The sequence below is a fragment of the Hypanus sabinus genome, chromosome 20, assembly GCF_030144855.1.
Source record: "Hypanus sabinus isolate sHypSab1 chromosome 20, sHypSab1.hap1, whole genome shotgun sequence".
NCBI lineage: Eukaryota > Metazoa > Chordata > Chondrichthyes > Myliobatiformes > Dasyatidae > Hypanus > Hypanus sabinus.
This window is the reverse complement of record NC_082725.1, coordinates 768,537-788,856: the sequence shown is the minus strand read 5'-3', so window position 1 is coordinate 788,856 and position 20,320 is coordinate 768,537. Positions and strand designations below refer to the sequence as shown.

Below are 20,320 nucleotides of genomic sequence, written 5' to 3'. Positions count from 1 at the left end.
CCACGGTAACTCACACACATCCTCCGTATACTTTAAATCATTTCTAGATTATTTATAATACCTAATACAATGTAAATGCTATGTAAAATAGTTGTCATACTGCATTGTTTAGGGAATAATGCCAAGAAAAGGAAGTCTGTACATGTTCAAACAACAAGTGCTGGAAGTGTACTTCCGGGTTTTCGCGATTCACGGTTGGTTGAATTCGTGCATGCGGAATTCGCGGATAAGGAGGGCCGACTATTATTTTAATACTTCCCCAAAACTAATAAATTTTCTGTGCAAGCTGATACCTTTCCATGCTCCTCATAATGAAGTGATCAGTGACAATTTTTGACAATGGGCAGCTCTTCCAAATTATGCCTAAAGATTCTGCTGGGAATTGGAGAATGGCTGGCGTGTATAGTGTTTGTCCAAGTAGTCAGTTTAATTCCTCCAAAGTAGATACTAGCCAAAGCTCATGAAGTGACATGGAGACAATTTGTAGCATATAGGGTTTTTTATTGGGAGGGAAAGGCACTGGGTTATAAGTTAATTTTGTTAACATCCGTAATGGTAACTGCAAACAATGCCACATTCCATTAATTTAGATGACCATATGATATACAGAATTAGGCTGTTCAGCCCTTCCAGTCTGCTCCACCATTCCATCATGGGTGATCCTGGATCCCACTCAACTCCATACACCTGCTGCCTTGCCATATCCTTTGAAGCCCTGACCGATTGGGGAAACAATCAACTCCCGACTTAAATATACCCGTGGACTTAGCCTCCACCGCAGCCTATGGTAAAACATTCCACAGATTCACGACTCTGGCTTAAAAAATCCTCCTTGCCCCTTCTAAAAGGTTGCCCCTCAATTTCGAGTGTGTGTCCTCCAGTCCTGGATACCCCCACCAAAGGAAACATCCTCCACATCCGCTCTATCTAATCCTTTCAACATTCGGTAGTTTTCAATGAGATCCCCCTGCATTCTTCAAAATTCCAGTGAGTACAGGCCCAAAGCTGCCAAACACTCACATTAACTCCTTCATTCCCAGAATCATCCTTGTGGGACTCTGTCAAATAACAACACATCCTTTCTGAGATATGGGGTCCATAACTGTTGACAGTACTCCAAGCGTGCCCTGACTGGTGTATTATAAAGCCTCAGCATTATCTCCTTGTTTCTATTCCCCATGAAATAAATGCCAACATTGTATTTGCCGCCTTTACCACAGACTCAACCTGTAAATTAACCTTCTGGGAGTCTTGCACGAGGACTCCCAAGTCCCTCTGAACCTTCTCCCCATTTAAATATAATCCATACTATTGTTCCTTTTACCAAAATGCAATACCATACATCTCCCAACACTGTATTCCGTTTGCCACTTTTTTGCCCATTCTTCCTCCGCACCACCTACCCCTGCACCTTAGCTTCGGATCATCTGCAAACTTTGCCACAAAGCCCTTGATTCCATTACCCAAATCATTGATAAATAACATGAAAAGAAGTGATCCCAGTACTGACCTGAGCAACAACACTGGTCACTTGCAGTTGACCAGAAAAGGCCCCTTTTATTCCCACTCACTGGCTCCTGCCTCTCCGCTATTCCTCCATCTACGTCAATATTTTTCCTGTAACTCCATATGATTTTATCTTGTTAAACAGCCTCGTCGTGTGTGACACCTTATCAAATGCTTTCTGAAAATCCAAGTAAATGACATCCACAGCCTCTCCTTTGTCCACCCTGCTTTTACTTCCTCAAAGAACTCTTAAGAGTTTTGTCATGTGAGATTCCTCTTTACAGAAACCATGCTGACTTTGACTTATTTTATCATTGGTCTCCAAGTACCCCAAAACATCATCCTTAATAATACACTTCACTTTCCGAAGATCTGAGGTTAGGCTGACTGGTCTATTATTTACTTTCTTTTGCCTTCTTCCCTTCTTAGAGTGGAACGACATTTGCAATCTTCCCGTCCTCTGGAGCCATGCTAGAATCAAGTCGCTCTTGACAGATGATGACCAATGCACGTGTTATCTCTTCAGCAACCTCTCACAGGACTCTGGGATGATTTCTTCTTTGTAGTAGCAATGGCACTCACACCTGCTCCCTGACGCTCATGAACCTCTGGCACACTGCTAGTATCTTCCACAGGAAAGACAGATGCAAAGTACCCTTTAAATTCATCTGCCATTTCTTTGTACTCCATTACTACCTCACCAGCATCATTTTCCAGTGGTCCAATATCAACTCTCGCCTCCCTTTTACTCTTTATATAACTGAAAAAACTTTTGGTATCTTTTTTTAATTGGCTAGTCTGCTCTCATATTTGATCTTTTCCCTTATAGCTTTTTTAGTTGCTTTTTGTTGGATTTTAACAGCTTCCCACTTACTTTTGCTACCTTGTATGCCCTTTCCTTAGCTTTTATGCAGTCCTTAACTTCTTTTGTCAGCCATGGTTGCCTATTTCTGCCATTTGAGAACTACTTCCTCTGTGGGTCATACCTATCCTGCGCCTTGTGAACTATTCCCAGAAATTTCAGCTATCTCTGCTCTGCCGTCATCCCCACCGGTATCCTCCTCCAATCCACCTGGGCATGCTCCTCTCTCATGCCTCTGTAGTTCATTTTATTCCATTACGGTACTGATACATGTGACTTGCGCTTCTCCCTCTCAAATTGCAGTATGAATTCAATCATATTATGATCACTGCCTCCTACAGGTTCCTTTACATTAAGTTTCCTAATAAGATCTGGGTTATGACACAATATCCAATCTGGGCTAACCTTTCCCAGAGGAGGCTCAAGCAAAAGCTGCCCTAAAAAGCCATCTTGTAATTATTCAACAAATTCCCTCTCTTGCGATCCAATGGCAACCTGAATTTTCCCAATTCCCTTGCAAATTGAAGTTCCCCATTACAATTGTGACATTGCCCTTATTACATCCCTTTACCAGATCCCTCTGGAATCTCAATCCTACATCTTGGCTACTATTTGGAGGCCTATATGATTCCCATAATGGGTTTTTTACTCTTAAAATCTCTTTCTAAAGATGTAATCTCATCTCTTACCACAGAGCCACGCCACTGACAATGCCTTCCTGCTTGTGCTTTCAATACAAAATATATCTTTAATGTTAAGCTTCCAACTATGGCCTTCTTTCAGCCACGTCTCAGTGATGCTTACAATGTCATACTGACCAATCTCTAATTGTGCCACTAAGCGTATTTAAATACAGTACCTTCAGTCCTGCATTCTTCACCCTTTGAATTTTGCCTCTATGATACAATTTAACTCTTCGCTCTGTCTGCATTTGTACACAGTCATTGACTTGTCCTTCCTTACATTCATGTTACATCCATCATCTACTTGTAAGTCTGCTGGCTCATCCTCAGCTCTATCATATTGGTTCCCATCCCCCTGCCATATTAGTTTAAATCATTCTCAACAGCTCTGGTAAATCTGTTTGCAAGAATGTCCTAAATGTTGGAGCCAAGCTGGTCCCAACATATTACTTCACTTTCCTTTGGACTACATCAGTGAGGCCACCCAAAGGATCTTGACAACTGGGCATCTCAAGATCTACAAACCTTCTGTCCAGGCTCGTGAAAAATATTCCATTGTCCTCTGAGACAGACAGATGCCATCGTCGTCATAATTAATCTTTAACATTTGAACAATATTGTCCATTTTTGGACCCTATTACAGATTTTTTTGCTGCAATCTTCAGTGTTTCAATTTCCTTTGAACAAATAATGTGACTTGGTGATATTAAGTGTAAGGTTTTGAAAGTGGGTGTGATGAGGATGGTTATTTTGGCTGCTTTAGGAAAAGTGGAAGTACTTGATTGCTAGGCAAAAAGTGGCAACACAGCAGTTGTGTCTGGTATTTCCTTATTGGCTTTTCCCCAATCCTCTACCAGCCTGTTATATGTGTGTCTGGGACAGGTGCCTCTACTGGCCTGTTACACATATCTGTGAGACTGATCAATGCAGCATTCTCATCACATTTTGTCAGGATCAAATATGCTACCAATTTTTGCAGTCCTTCAAGTAAATGTAAAAATAAAATTAAATATGTGCAAGGAATGCTAAATATGGGAGATCAAATGTGGGGAAAGAGAATACAGTACATGGCAAGTCTTTGGGAGCCATGAAGTACAGAGGGATCTTTGGCAAGTTATTCACTCCATGAAAGTGGGTACACATGTATAGGAGTGGTAAGGCAGGCATACAGTCAGTGTTGAGCATAACATGTTGGAGGACAGCTCCTTCCTGCCTGGTGCTCGATATTCCTCAGTCAACCAAAGTCTGTTTCTGTATGTAGAAGAAATTTGTAATCACCATGTTCTGCCTTAAAGATATTCACATCAGTCTGAGAGTTGGCCCATGTTTTCCCAAATTAGAGAACTGCACTGTGCAGTTGGGGCCTGTGGGTAGGGGATTTTTGCTTTGCAGATGCTGAATATATTGCTGATTATTTTGTATGCTTCACTGTATGTATTATGATTTGGGGTTCTCTGCCATAAAGGTCTTGCTCAGCCATCTCCTTGCAGTGTTTGAAGTGCTGTTCCAAACATGGTGTGAATTCGTTCCTTTAGAGCGTATAGGAATGTTATACTTGAGTCAGTGCAGGGAACAGCACCATCCATTCTAGGTGGTTTTTTTCAACACTTGCCAAAGCCTTTGTCCCCACTAGTTATCAAAAGCACGGCTGCCCAAAGCAATTCATCTTCTATTTTCTCCTCAGCAGAATAACCAAGCATTATTAGATTTCAGTCAAGTCTGCATCGTTGCCCAAAGCTTTCCTGTTTTTCTTGCTCCTATGTTGCATATGATATCTGATCATCCTGGGTGTGGAGAGCTTAGAGGGATGTTTGAATTTCTGGTGACCACACTCTGGACTGGATCATTTAAACAAACTGGGAATTAAACCTGTGCTGGCTAACCTGTAATACCAGTTCCACCCATAGATGGTGCTATTGAGCAGCCAGGCCTAAGCCTGAGGAGCTGACTAACTGCTTTGGCCAAGCAAATCTTTTCTGGGGATGTTCAGATTTTATTCAATCCAGGAAAAGACTAGTAGGATTGATTTTTTTTCAATGCCAGAAATAAAGTAATTATCTAGCAATCCACTTCTTCTTTCCCAAGAAGAAACAGTGTAATATGGGATAGATACTTAGAGGTTTCAATGGGTGAAGGGAGACAAAGGAAGCTCCTCAGATAACCAACTTCAATGTTGAAATGGTTTGGAAAAGGCTGCTTAAATCTTCAGTTTTCATCTTTAAAGTTGATGCACCATCAATAACTCACACTGAGACGTAGGCGAGATATCGGCTTTTATTGACTGGAAGAAGGAACCAGGAGTGAGTGTCTATCATACAAGGTCCTGGAGACTGAGGCCGAGCGTCAGGCCGCAGGTCTCCTTTATACAGGGGCCTGTGGGAGGAGCCACAGGAGCAGTCAGCAGGGGCGTGTCCCGACAGGCACATAGTTCACCACATTCACCCCCCCTTCGTTTGAAAAAGTCCTCATGTAGCGAAGGTTCTTACAAGTCAAGCCGATCAGGCGGTCGAATCTGTCGCTGCGATCTACGTAGCACCGGCTGTGACCCCATAGGTGCCGGCAACATTGGCGATTGCACAGGGGACGGGGGTTGCGCGTGTTCTTGCCCACTAGGCGCCGGTGATCCCTCATGCATGTGCGAGGCGCCTGGTATAAACGCGTACGAAACGCCCGGTATACAAGTGTCGTGAGGAGTCTGTGTAGGGCCTGGTGCGTACGGTGTCACCTCTGGTGCAGGGTTCACAGTTACCGGAGAGCCTTCAGGGTAGTGGTCTGCTGCACCTGCGGGTGCCAGGTCGCGGATGGAGACCGTATCCTCCCGCCCATCAGGTAAGACCACGTAAGCATACTGGGGGTTCGCATGGAGAAGGTGAACCCTCTCCACCAGCGGGGAGTATTTATTGCTCCTCACATGTTTCCGGAGCAGCACTGGCCCCGGGGACGTCAGCCAAACTGGTAGGGTGGTCCCAGTGACAGACTTCCTGGGAAAAGAGAATAGGCGTTCGTGAGGGGTGGCATTGGTGGACGTACATAACAGAGAGCGGATAGAGTGCAGTGCCTCAGGGAGGACCTCCTGCCATCGAGAGACCGGCAACCCTTTGGACTTAAGGGCTAAAAGTGTGGCCTTCCACACTGTGGCATTCTCCCGCTCTACCTGGCCATTACCCCGGGGATTATAACTCGTGGTCCGACTGGTAGCAATGCCCCTAGCTAGCAAGTACTGGCGCAGCTCCTCACTCATAAAGGAGGACCCTCTATCACTGTGGATATAGCAGGGATACCCGAACAGAGTGAAGAGCTGGCGCAGGGCTTTTATGACGGACGTGGCAGTGGTGTCGGGGCAGGGGATGGCAAAGGGGAACCGTGAGAACTCGTCAATAACACTGAGAAAATAGACATTGCGGTCAGTGGAGGGAAGGGGGCCCTTAAAGTCAACACTCAGGCGTTCAAAAGGGCGGGTGGCCTTGACAAGTTGTGCCGTGTCAGGACAGTAGAAGTGCGGTTTGCACTCGGCACAAATTTGGCAGTCCCTGGTCATCGTCCTGATGTCCTCCAGGGAGTACGGCAGGTTCCGAGCTTTCACAAAATGGTAAAATCGGGTGACCCCCGGATGGCAAAGTTGTGCATGAAGGGCGTACAGCTGGTCGAGCTGTGTGCTAGCACATGTTCCCCGGGATAGGGCATCAGGGGGCTCATTGAGTCTGCCAGGCCGGTACAGGATATCATAGGTGTAGGTGGAAAGTTCTATCCTCCACCGCAAAATCTTATCATTTTTGATCTTGCCCCGCTGTTGGTTGCTGAACAGGAACGCAACCGAGCGCTGGTCGGTCAGCACAGTGAATCTTTTGCCAGCAAGATAGTGCCTCCAGTGCCTAACAGCCTCCACTATGGCCTGGGCTTCTTTCTCCACCGCGGAGTGCCGAATTTCAGAGCCTTGGAGGGTGCGAGAAAAGAATGCTACTGGTCTGCCTTCCTGATTAAGGGTAGCAGCCAGAGCGAAATCGGAGGCATCACACTCCACTTGGAAGGGAGCGGTCTCGTCCACTGCATGCATCGTAGCTTTGGCAATGTCCGCTTTAATGCAGTTGAAGGCCGCGCAGGCCTCAGCAGAGAGGGGAAACGAGGTAGACTTGACCAGGGGGCGAGCCTTGTCTGCGTAATGGGGGACCCATTGGGCGTAATAGGAAAAAAACCCCAGGCACCGTCTGAGGGCCTTGAGAGTGGTGGGAAGAGGGAGCTCTAACAGGGGGCGCATACGTTCGGGATCAGGCCCAATAACCCCGTTTTCCAAGACATACCCAAGTATAGCAAGGCGGGTGGTACCAAAAACACACTTGTCCCTGTTATAAGTAAGGTTCAGAGCTGCGGCCACTTGGAGAAACCGTTGGAGGTTGGCGTCGTGATCTGGCCTGTCATGACCACAGATGGTGATGTTATCCAGATAGGGAAATGTGGCCTGCAGTTGGTACTGGTCCACCATCCGGTCCATTTCCCTCTGGAAGACAGAGACACCATTCGTGACACCGAAAGGGACGCGCAGGAAGTGATAGAGCCGGCCGCCCGCCTCGAAGGCGGTGTAGGGGCGGTCCTCTGGGCAGATGGGGAGCTGGTGATAAGCGGATTTCAGATCTATTGTCGAGTACACCTTATACTGAGCAATCTGGTTGACCATATCCGCGATGCGGGGTAGGGGGTATGCGTCAAGCTGCGTAAACCTATTGATGGTTTGACTATAGTCCACCACCATCCTATTTTTCTGCCCAGTCCGAACAACAACCACCTGGGCCCTCCAAGGGCTTGTGCTCGGCTCAATGATCCCCTCCCTGAGCAGCCGCTGCACCTCCGACCGAATGAAGGCCCGGTCCCCCGCGCTGTACCTCCTGCTTTTGGTTGCCACAGGTTTACAGTCGGGGGTCAGGTTGGCGAACAGCGGTGGGGGAGGGATCTTGAGAGTGGAGAGGCTGCAAGTGTCGGTAGCGCAGCTGTTGGCCTGGTTCTGGATGGGATGTGTGTGTCCGTGTGTGTGTGTGGTCAGTAGCGGGGTATGTGAAGAAGTCCCACAAAACTGAGGATTCTTGACAGTGAGTGGTGGGAGGGGCCCGTCGTATACCATAGTCACACTTTCGAGATGGCTCTGGAAGTCCAGCCCCAATAGCACAGGTGCACACAGATTAGGCATGACCAGCAGTTCAAAGTCCCGATATACTGTGCCTTGCACCACCAAAGTCGCTACACAACCCGCCCGGATGTCTGCGGACTGCGACCCAGAGGCCAAATGGAACCTCCGACTGACCGGCCGCGTTGCAAGTCCGCAGCGTTGCACTGTGTCCGGGTGAATAAAACTCCCAGTGCTGCCCGTGTCAAACAGACATCCAGTCCAATGCCCCTCCACCTGGATGTCCATCATGGACCTTGCAAGCTGGTGTGGGGCGCTTTGGTCGAGAGTCACAGTGGCCAGAGTTGGATCGCCGTCGGGGTACCCGGTCAGCATCGGAGGGTCGGGGGCGGGGCGTGCTGACGTCGACAAAGATGGCCGCCCACATCCCGGCATGCAAGATGGCGGCCCCCACGTTTCACCCGCAGCGCTGCACTCCGCTCGAGGTTGAGACTTACAGACCTTGGCGAAGTGGCCCCGCTTTCCGCAGCTGGAGCAGGTCGCTTCTCGCGCTGGACAGCGTTGTCGAGGATGTTTCTTTTGGCCACAGAAATAACAAGGCCCGAGTTTCTTACGGGCCACAGCCGTGGTCTGGGTCGGGGAGCTCGTGGAATGGCGACTGGCGGCGGCGTTGGCGAATTCGCTCCCGGGAGCCGGCGGTGGCGGGGTCTGAGGCGTCCACGAAACCGGCGGGGAATCGCGCGACTGGACAGCGTCGGCGTTATGCCGCGCAGCTTCTAGAGCGTTGGCCATCTCTATCGCCGAGCTTAAGGTAAGATCCGAGTTCTCCAGCAGCCGCTGGCGCATGTACACTGACCTCAGTCCCGTCACAAAGGCGTCTCGCACCAGCAGCTCCGCATGCTGTTCTGCCGTGAGCGTCTTGCAGTCACAAGCTCGGACGAGTGTCTGTAGTGCTCGGAGAAACTCAGCGCACGATTCGCCAGGCCGCTGTTGCCGGGTAGCTAAGCGATGTCTTGCGTAGACGGTGTTCACCGGCCGCAGGTACTGTCTTTTGAGGGCGTCCAGTGCCCCTTCGTAGGTCGGCAGGTCCCGGATAAAGGAGTAAACTTTGGGGGTGACCCTCGAGAGTAGGATTCTGTGCATAACGGCGGGTTCAGTCGCACGAAGCTCCGCCAAGTACGATTGGAAGCATGCAAGCCAGTGTTCAAAAGCGAGAGCTGCGTCAGGGTCTTGAGGGTCCAAATCCAACCGGTCCGGACGCAAAACGGGTTCCATGTTTTAAAACTTCCAGTCAATAAAATTGATGCACCATCAATAACTCACACTGAGACGTAGGCGAGATATCGGCTTTTATTGACTGGAAGAAGGAACCAGGAGTGAGTGTCTATCATACAAGGTCCTGGAGACTGAGGCCGAGCGTCAGGCCGCAGGTCTCCTTTATACAGGGGCCTGTGGGAGGAGCCACAGGAGCAGTCAGCAGGGGCGTGTCCCGACAGGCACATAGTTCACCACAAAAGTACAATGAAGTGCAAAATGTGTGCTTAAATTAGGTACCAGTGAAGAATGGTCAAAGGAAAGATGGGATGTATAGGGGCTAAATTTTGCGCAAGTATGGATGAAGTGATTGGCTAAGATGGTGAAAGCTGTGATTTGTTTGTTCAGCTAAACAAAGCTGGTGTGATTTTATAATATGGATACAGTGGAATCCGGTTAATTGGGACACAATCAGGACCAGTACTTTATGGCCCAATTAAGCGGCTGCTCCAACTAGCAGAAGTTTCATGGAAATAGTTCAAAAGGTATAAAATAAAGCAGGGTTTTTAAATTTTATACCTACTACAGGACAGCTGGTTGACTAATAAAATGTATCCTTCCTGTTTTCAGTGCTGCTGATCTGAAATTTTAAAAAATCCACAGGTGTAGTTAAAAATACAAAAAGAATTGAGTCACAGATATTATTTTCACCAAAATATGTAAGTTCGTGGGAGCAGGTAGTATAAAGTAAATGGTAATTAAAAACACAGCTGAAGGTACTGGTGATGTGAAAGAGAAATGGCAAATGCTGGAAACATCCAACACACAATGCTTTGCTTGTTAGAAAGAGACCCAGACAATAAGACATAGCATAATTAGACCATTTGGCCCATTGAGGCTGCTCCACCATACCATCATACATTATCCCTCTCATGGTACAGTAGTGTAGTATTTGGCAAAATTGCTTTACAGTACCAGTGGTCACTGATCGGCGTTTTATTCCTGGCACTGTGTGTAAGGAGTTTGTACATTCTTCCTGAGACCTCGTGTTTCCTTCAGGTGCTCTGGTTTCCTCCCACATTCCAAAGATGCACATGTTAGGGTTAGCGAGTTGTGGGCAAGTGATGTTGGTCCTGGAATTGCAACACTTGTGGGCAACACTGGTATGTCCTTGGACGGTTTTGGTCATTGACACAAACAATGCATTTCACTACGTTTCGATGTACATTTGGCAATTGAAGCTAATCTTTCATAGCAGCAGGAAATGCAAATCAACCGAAGGCTGATGCTGAAATATTGACTCTTGTTTCTCTCTGCAGACGCTGCCTGACTTACTGAGTATTTGCCACAGTTCTTGTTGGATTTTATAACTAAAGGGTCCAGTTTCTATGAAATAATTGGTATGCTTGTCTAGGAATACAAAAGTAATGACTTTAGATTAAAAAGCCTGAATGTTGTTTGCTTATCAGCTGGACATTGTGTCCAATTTTTCTGAATGAAGGCATTTCACAGCCATGTAGAAGGTTGGCTAGAATAGGGTTGAAGTTTGTGTTATGTTGTGTTGTACCAGTCAAGATGGTGTCAGCATACAACGGTCCCAGGTTGACATCTTCCAGATAGCTCACGAAAATGTCTTATTTAACTTTTATGTCTGTTTTTTTTTTCACCTTAAATGTGTTTCTGGGACTGTTGGAGCCTGTGATTTACAGTTTGGTGATCAATTGAGTCATCCTGCACTTTACTGTCTCTGAGGAGATTCTGGGAAGTAAGCATGTACTTGGACTGTCTCAACGTGAAGAAACTTAGTGACAAGGTGCGAGCTGATGTCTGATTCCATTATTCACTGATTAAAGCATCAAAGAGGATTGAGATATTGAGGCGAATGAGAGTTTAGTGCCTATGCCTTCCTTTTGATCACTGCTGAGGAAGAACCCTTGAGCAGCCTATCGCTGTGTGGCTCACTGTGGCAGGCTGGTAGGCCTCTCTGCCTCGTGTCCTCCTTTTAATGAATGGTTCTGCATTTATGATTTGGACTATGCATTTATGGACTAAACTTTTTCAGACTTATAGTTTTTATATTCTGTTTTTTTTAATTGTCCATTCCTTTTCCATTTTGTTTTGAGAGGGGATGGTATTTGGGGGTCGATGTTCTGTAGTTTTTTGTGTGGGGGAGGTCTTGCTTTTTGGGGGTTCAATGTTCCTGTTCTGGTTTGTGTAAAGTGAAGGGGTTTTGGGGTTGATGTTGCCTTTTTTTTGCGTGGGGGGGGATGGGTTTGATGTTTCTCGCTGAATGACTTGTGTTCTTTGTTTTGTGGCTATCTGAAGAAGATGAATTTCAGAGTTGTATATGGATACATGCTTTGATAATAAATGAACATTTGAATCTTTGTAGGGTGATAGAGTTTTGCTCTTTAGGGCTGCGAGATTTGCTGTGCGGTTTACAAATGTTTCTGATAGACTAATAAAAGAATGCTCATTGCTGCCTGAGTAACCAGAAAACAGATTTGTGAGTTGGTCGATCTTGTGCTCATCCTTGATTATTTCCCCTAATAGTAATCTTTGTTGATTTCACGCCCACAAGATGCTGTTGGATATTGCAGGTCTACCCCACTAGCATGTCACTCAATAGCGGTGGAACTGAACTTGTGGTATACTGTGTGGCCTTCTGCTACACCATGTCAGAAGCAGTGCATGGTCCAACAAATGGTGGCTCTGGGATAGGGGTTCCCAATCTTGTGCCCACAGACCCCTTGGTACAGTAGGAGTCCAAGGCATGATAAAGGTTGGGAACCCATGCTCTAGGATGACAACATGGGTGCACCATCAGTCTACAGGCCATGGCACTAAGAGACTTGGACTGTATTATATTTTTTGGTGACTGTGATTTTCTTCTACCAGAATTATGTGCTGAGTGTGACTGTTGGCATGTGTTTTGCGCCTTGGCCCTGGAGGAACACTGCTCTGCTTGGCTGTATTCATGTGTATTCACTAGGGAAGACACAAACAATCTCCCAGATGTAATAGTGGCCAGAGGAACTAGGCTAAAGGATGAACTGAAGGAAATTTATATTAGGCAAGAAACGGTGTTGGATAGACTGTTGAGTCTGAAGGCTGATAAGTCCTCGGGACCTGATAGTCTGCATCCCAGGGTACTTAAAGAGGTGGCTCTAGAAATCGTGGACACATTGGTAATCATTTTCCAATGTTCTGTCGATTCAGGAACAGTTCCTACTGATTGGAGGGTGGCTAATGTTGTCCCACTTTTCAAGAAAGGAGGGACAGAGAAAACATGGAATTATAGACCGGTTAGCCTGACATCAGTGGTGGGAAAGATGCTTCAGTCAATTATAAAAGAGGAAATTACGACACATTTGGATAGCAGTAGAAGGATCAGTCCGAGTCAGCATGGATTTATGAAGGGAAAATCATACTTGACTAATTTTCTGGAGTTTTTTGAGGATGTAACTATGAAAATGGACAAGGGAGAACCAGTGGATGTAGAGTACCTGAACTTCCAGAAAGCTTTTGATAAAAGTCCCACATAGGAGATTAGTGGGCAAAATTAGGGCACATGGTATTGAGGGCAGAGTACTGATATGGATTGAAAATTGGCTGGCTGACAGGAAACAAAGAGTAGCAATTAAAGGGTCCCTTTCGGAATGGCAGGCTGTCACTAGTGGGGTACCGCAAGGTTCAGTGCTGGGCCTGCAGCTGTTTACAATATACATGATTTAGATGAAGGGATTAAAAGTAACACTAGCAAATTTGCCGATGACACAAAGCTGGGTGGCAGTGTGAAATGTCAGGAGGATGTTATGAGAATGCAGGGTGAATTGGACAGGTTGGGTGAGTGGGCAAATGTATGGCAGGTGCAGTTTAATGTGGATAAATGTGAGGTTATCCACTTTGGTGGCAAGAAAAGGAAGGCAGATTACTATCTAAATGGAGTCAAGTTAGGAAAAGGGAAGTACAACGAGACCTAGATGTTCTTGTACATCAATCAATGAAAGCAAGCATGCAGGTACAGCAGGCAGTGAAGAAAGCTAATGGCATGTTGGCCTTTATAACAAGAGGAATTGAGTATAGGAGCAAAGAGGTCCTTCTGCAGCTGTACAGGACCCTGGTGAGACCCCACCTGGCGTATTGTGTGCAGTTTTGGTCTCCAAATTTGAGGAAGGACATTCTTGCTATTAAGGGAGTGCAGTGTAGGTTCACAAGGTTAATTCCCGGGCAGTTTTGGTCTCCAAATTTGAGGAAGGACATTCTTGCTATTGAGGGAGTACAGTGTAGGTTCACAAGGTTAATTCCCGGAATGATGGGACTGTCATATGTTGAAAGATTTGAACGACTGGGCTTGTATACACTGGAATTTAGAAGGATGAGAGGGAATCTGATTGAAACATATAAGATTATTAAGGGATTGGACACGCTAGAGGCAGGAAGCACGTTCCCACTGATGGGTGAGTCCAGAACTAGAGGCCACAGTTTAAGAATAAGGGGTAGGCCATTTAGAACAGAGATGCGGAAAAACTTTTTCACCCAGAGAGTGGTGGATATGTGGAAGGCTCCGCCCCAGAAGGCAGTGGAGGCCAAGTCTCTGGATGCATTCAAGAGAGAGTTAGATAGAGCTCTTATAAATAGTGGGGTCAAGGGATATGGGGAGGGAGCAGAAACAGGGTACTGATTGTGGATGATCAGCCATGATCACAGTGAATGGCGGTGCTGGCTAGAAGGGCCAAATGGCCGACTCTTGCACCTACTGTCTATTGTATCGATGAATGACAAACTTGAACTTGGTGTGCAATAAGTGGCATAGATTGAGTGGACAGACAGACCTTTTCACAGTGTGAAAATGGCTAATACTGGGTCATAATTTTAAGATGATTGGAAGAAAGTATGGGGGTGGATGTCAGAGTTACTTTTTTTAAAAACAGTGGTGGGTATATGGAATACTTTGCTAGTGGTGATGGAATTAATGTTTTTAGGGTCATTTAAGAAACTCGACTCACACAGTGATGATAGATAGGAGGGAAAGGTTAGATTGATCTTAGAGTAGGTTAAAAGTTTGGCACAACATCATGAGCCAAAGGGCCTGTACTGTGCTATAATGTTCTAAAAGTTTAGGGAAATGGATTGGCTCTCTACAGACCATCTAAGGTTAGTATCTTAATTTGCATGCTAGTAAGCACCAGGTAAGTCTTCAATACCAATATAGGAGATGGCGTATAGTTGCTGTTGCTTTCCCCTGTATTGTTTCATGAGGGACATCATGCTCACTGTGATGCAATTCGCATTGTAATTTGAGGACACTTCTCTACATGTTGGAGGTGGAGTTCAGTTATCCCTAGTGGTGAATTTCCCTGCACTGCACAGCTGGGACATACCCAATGCAAATCTGTCTCCTTGAAGCACTGCATTTTCCTCAGTGCAATGAGGGTCTGTGGGGGAAAATGATTTGCTTATCAAAAGAAGCAACACAAACCACAGTTGTTTCCAGGATAGGATCTGAAGAACAGATGAGCTATGTTGAATGTGTGTATGACCCATGATGAGATCTCACTAGGAATCTTTTATTCATTCCCATTAAGTTATGGGAAGGATACAAGGGAAAAGAACAGGCCTTCTGTGATTTTTTTTTCCTATAGCGAGACCACGAGAATGTGTTGAAAAATAAACTGCTGGGAGAATTCAGTGGGTCAAACAGCATCTGTGAAGGCGAAGAGATAGTTGTCAAGACTTGGCATCAGGTTTGGGAATGCAGAAGGATAGCTAGAACATCCAGTGAGAAGGAGGGAGGGGTGAGAGTGGCTGGCAGGGGTTTCATTGACCCAGAAGCAGGGGCTTGGAGGGGGAGGGCAGTGTTGAAATATAGGCTAGTAGGCGCGAGGCCAAGAGGATATGGCGTTGGTCTAGTGATCTGAAGGTCACTAGTTTGAGCCTCAGCTGAGGCAGTGTGTTGTGTCCTTGAGCAAGGCACTTAAACACACATTGCTGTGCGATGACACCGGTGCCAAACTGTATGTGTCCTAATGCCCTTCCCTTGGAATGTCGGTGGTGTGGAGAGGCTAGACTTGCAGCATGGGCAACTGCAGGTCTTCCATACAACCCTGCCCAGGCCTCAGTCATCATCGAAAATTGATGGACAGCTGAAGAAGAAGTAGGTGATAGAAATAGGAGTGGGGGGAGCGTGAACCTGCTGGAGATGGCAGGTGGTTTCTGGAGCCACATGCCGAAGGGTGTGAAAGGCAGGTGGAAAAGGTAAGAGAGGGGATAGGAAACGTGAAGCAAGGGAGAAATGACATGATGGACTGGACTCTGGTGCTTAACCCTAATGCGAGGGCAATTAATGTGAGATTCTATTTAGTGAAACAGCATGGAGTTGGCCATTCTGGCCCTTCAAGCCATGTGCCCCAACAACTCCACAACTTCCATTAACCCTACCTAATTGTTTAATTAGTGATGCAGAGCAGAGAAGGCACCCCAGAAACCCCCAATCCTGATAAACCTTAATCTAATCATGGGGCAATTTGCAGTAACTGATTAGCCCACCCAGTAGGTCTTTGGACTGTAGGAGGAAAGCAGAACGCCTGGAATATCCAGGTTTACCATAGAGCATGGGTTCCCAAATTACCTGTCGCTGTTTTAGAGTTATAGAAAAGTACAGAACAAGCTGGCGATTCTAATCCATGCCTAACCACTTAAACTGCCTAGTCCCATTGACCTGCATCTGCATCATACCCCTCCCATCCACGTACCTATCCAAACTTCTAAACGTCGCATGCACCACTTGTGCTGGCAGCTTGTTCCACACTCACGACCCTCTGAGTGGAGAAATTTCCTCTCGTGCACCTTAAATTTTCATCTTTCTCTCCCAAGCCCTAATCTATTCAATCTGTCCTTATGACTCTTGCTTTCTTTTGTATGAAGTCATGATACTGTTGTGAATTAGAAATTTGCTCAACCTTTCAAAATTATCCTTTTCCCTTCTGGAGTGGGAATGAGTTGAAATGGATTGGGAAGGAATTGCAAAAGGAGTGGTAATGAATTATAATTGGAATGGGAAGATATTGCAAATGTATTGAAAAGCTCTGCATGGATTTGTGCTGGAGCGCGGACAGATGGGCGCCACCTCTAAAACTGTTTAGCACACCGAATGTTCGTGGGAAACCCAGTGCTAAAATATTCGCAGACAACCTAATTCAGGCTTAGGGTTTCATAAGTAGCAGAGCCGCTACCTTGCTGTGATCTTCTGAAAGTCATTCCTCGGCTGATAAATCCTACCTACCTACAAGGGGGCAGGCATGCACGCCCGGTCGCACTCCTCTCTCGGTCAGTCATGCTCTCCAGACTGTGACTGCCACGGTCCTGGTACAGGGATCTCCGGCCCTTACCTTGTCCTCTCACCCCACCCACAACCAGCCTCACCTGGCCAAGACGGCAGGTGGGCAGGAGGCTGCCTAATGAAGCAGTGAAGCTCTCAAAACTGCTTCAGCACCTTGAGTCCAAGCACCCTGCACTTAAAGACAATCCCACTGAATATCTTTGAGCGGAAAAAAACATGAGCAAGCGGGGCAGAATCAAGTGCTGAGAGCCACGAAAACTAAATTGTGGAACAGACTGGACGTAAGGAACCCCCTTCATGTATCACTGTCTCCCATCACCCCTCGATGGGACCGTCTTGTTGCAGGGGAACAAGCCCAGGGTTCCCTCTGATTCAGTGATATTGGTGTGTTGCAACAATTTTGTGTGTTCATACGAGGAAAGTATGTGCTGTGTGTTTAATATTAAATTCATTAGATAAACCCTTTTAGAAACGAAATTGAGTGTATTAGCCACTTATAAGTGACTTCTAGTTGACATTAACTACATTCCGGTCGTGATTAAGCCCCCCCCCCCCCGTCAGCCGGTCCACAAGAATGCTGTCAATATTAAACTGGTTCGCGGTGCAAAAAAGGTTGGTGACCCCTGATGTAGAAAACTCCCATTTGGTAAGAGAATTCCAGCAATGATTTCAGTCTCAGATGTTTAAAATGTTCTGACAGTGTATGTGTCATATGTATACAAGTATTTTGTTTTAACTCCAAATTGTATGGAAGGCAAATGTTCTGCAGCATATTCACTATCCACTTACCATTCCTTTTTTATAGGTCTTGGATGGTTTATTAGCTCAGTACGGTTCAGTGGAGAGTTGTGAGCAAGGTATGTAGCTAAGAAATGTTTTGTTTGTAGGAATGTTGACAAAAATCAACAGGAGTGTAATTACTTCTAATGTACACTTTATTCTCCAAACACCTAACACATGGCGATGGCATAATGTGTATGTATAACCCTAACCCTAATGCGTGCGGGATGTGTGTGTGTGTGTGTGTATACAACATAACCCATAACTTGTATGGTGAACTTAACCCTTAACAGGCTGGGTGAATTCTGCCTAATGAAATTAAGTAGTCCCTAAACACAACCCCCGCCCTCACCAGAATTCACCCTAACAGACAAAGTCTAGGTGCGCGGCGAAGTCAGAAGGCATCTGCGGGGGACCCTGATGTCCATCATGATGCACAAACACATATTTCACTTCCTGCAGACCCAGCAACAGGTGTGACCATGGCAGACCATGTCGTGGGCACCAAAATAAAAGTTTTGGAGCTGTCCATAAAATCCGACTGCTATTGTGAAGTGGACCATGGGGCCGTTGATGTTGGGAGAAACTTTCCAGGCACCCGCAGGGGTTGCTTGAAAACGAGCCCCGCAGAAGAGGACTGAAGGTTGCCTTAGGGACTGTCCTCAGGCCCAACATGATCCACGGCAGTCTGTCACCGAACAACTCACTGGGGCATGCACAGAGAGCCGCTTCATTGAGCAGTGGAGCAGCTCACACAGACCATTGTAATAAGCCGTGGTCTGGTGCAGTTTAATTCTCAGATCACAGACAACCATACACCAAAGCTCGGATGTAATCTGCATTCCTGTCTGAAGAGATATCTGACAGGATGCTGAACCAAGTGCTCCATGAGCCAACGAACCCTCACACCACCTTCGCGACGTACCTTCGTGAGTTGACATGCTAAACACTTCCTAGCCCAGTCCCTAATATCCGTCTTGCCGGTGCCACACAGACTTTTCTGTCACTAGTTTCTACGATGCACTCCAGCCCGATGAGAAAGCCTGTGCACCGCATCGAAAGCAGGCTGCCACCAGCTGTCTTGCACAACCGGTCTGGGTTGCCCCGTTGACACATCTCACAGTAGTGAAACACCACTGTCACTGAAAGCAACATCTACCAGTTTCAATCTTATGTTTGCTGAATGCACCAGCTGCACATTTGGGTCCGAAACCTGGTCTGCCACCATTGGAGCATAGTCCATACCCGAATGGACAGCACCAGTGAAGGATCAGGAAAGGCAATCAGCTACGAGGTTACACTTCCCTGTGATGTGCTGGATGGCCATGATGAACTCTGAAATAAACGAGGGATGGCGCTGCTATCAAGCAGACCAAGGTTCAGAGACCTTAGCCACAGCAAATGTTAAGGGCTTATGACCCACAAAAGCTGAAAATGAACGGCCCTATAGGAGAAAATGAAAATGCTCCACTGCCAAGTACAAGCTGAGAAGCTCACGGTCGAACATGCTGTCCTTGTGCTTTTAGGGATGAAGCTGGTGGCTAAAAATGGTGAGAGGTTGCCAAACGCCATTGAGCAACTGTTCATGCACCACACTGACCCTGCAATCTGATTTTCCGTGGTGAGAGCGATTGGTACGTCTGGGAGGGGGTGCACCAAGAACATTGCATTAGACGATGTTTAATGTCAGAGAATGCTTTGGTCCTTTCTTCCATCCAGTCGATGATATGCTCGGCTGCTTTGCCCTGTAAAGGGGGCACTTGAGCTGAGCTGCTTTGGGGACAAAACAGTGATAAAAGTTCACCATGTCAAAAAAACTCCTACAGGACCTTAATGGTGATTGGCTGAGGGAAGTGCTTAATGACCTCAACTTTAGCCAGCAGGGGATCTTCCCCTGCTGCATTGAGGTGGTGTCTGGGGAAATTACCACGGACAGTCCAAACCGGCACCACCATGTTGATGGTAAGACCATGCTGACTAAGACATTTGAAAAGGGTTCTCAAGTGTAAGAGCTGTGCATCCATAGAAGAGCTGGCTACCAAAATGTCATCTAGGTAAATAAACAGGAATGGCAAATCCATGAATACACTGTCCATGAGGCGCTCAAACAGACTATACGGTGCAATAACAGCGGTTTTAGGAATGTCACTCAGGTGGACAGGGACCTGGTGATAGCCGCGAACGAGGTCCACATTCAAGAAGATAATTTTCCCTGCCAGGTGGGCAGAGAAATCCTGGATGTGTGGGGTGGGGGATTGGTTAGGGGTTGTGGCATCTTGAGGCAGTGGTAATCGACACATAGACACCACCTGACCTGAGTTTTCATGCAACGTGGGCAGAAAGCCTGTGGACTGCTGGACCGCCTGACGATGCCCAGGCACTCCATCCTGTCAAGTTGAGCCTTGGTGATGGCTAGCTTCTCTGGGTCGAGGCACCTTGCGCAAGCATGAACAGGCAGGCCCGGTGGCGAGTGTGGGGTGCTGCACCCTATGTTTAGCAGTGGAGGAGGAGAAGGTGAGTTCAGTTAGGTCCGGGAACTCAGGAGGCGGAGGAAGTTGTCCGTGGCGGAAAGGGAGCTGGAGAACTTTGAAGTGCTGGTGGCACTGAGTGTGGTGGTAGAAAGTCTCTGTGTTGACAAGGCACTGGTTCTCAACATCAACAAGAAGGCTGTTGGCACAGAGGATGCCGGCCCCCAGCAGGGGTGTAGATACCACCGCCAACACAAAATTCCAGTGGAACTTCTGCCCGCCAAAGCACAGTGCTATCTTGTGCTTACT

At 46.8% G+C, this 20,320-nt stretch overlaps 1 protein-coding gene across 1 annotated transcript in view; it reads left to right on the top strand.

Annotated features, from left to right (window-relative positions):
* The window catches only part of LOC132378218 (insulin-like growth factor 2 mRNA-binding protein 3-B), a 180,902-nt gene that overhangs the window by 97,687 nt on the left and 62,895 nt on the right, over positions 1–20,320 (top strand). Inside the window, exon 4 of the mRNA XM_059944929.1 lies at positions 17,569–17,620. Within this exon, the coding sequence (XP_059800912.1) occupies positions 17,569–17,620 (52 nt within the window). The remainder of the gene's footprint in view (positions 1–17,568; positions 17,621–20,320) is intronic.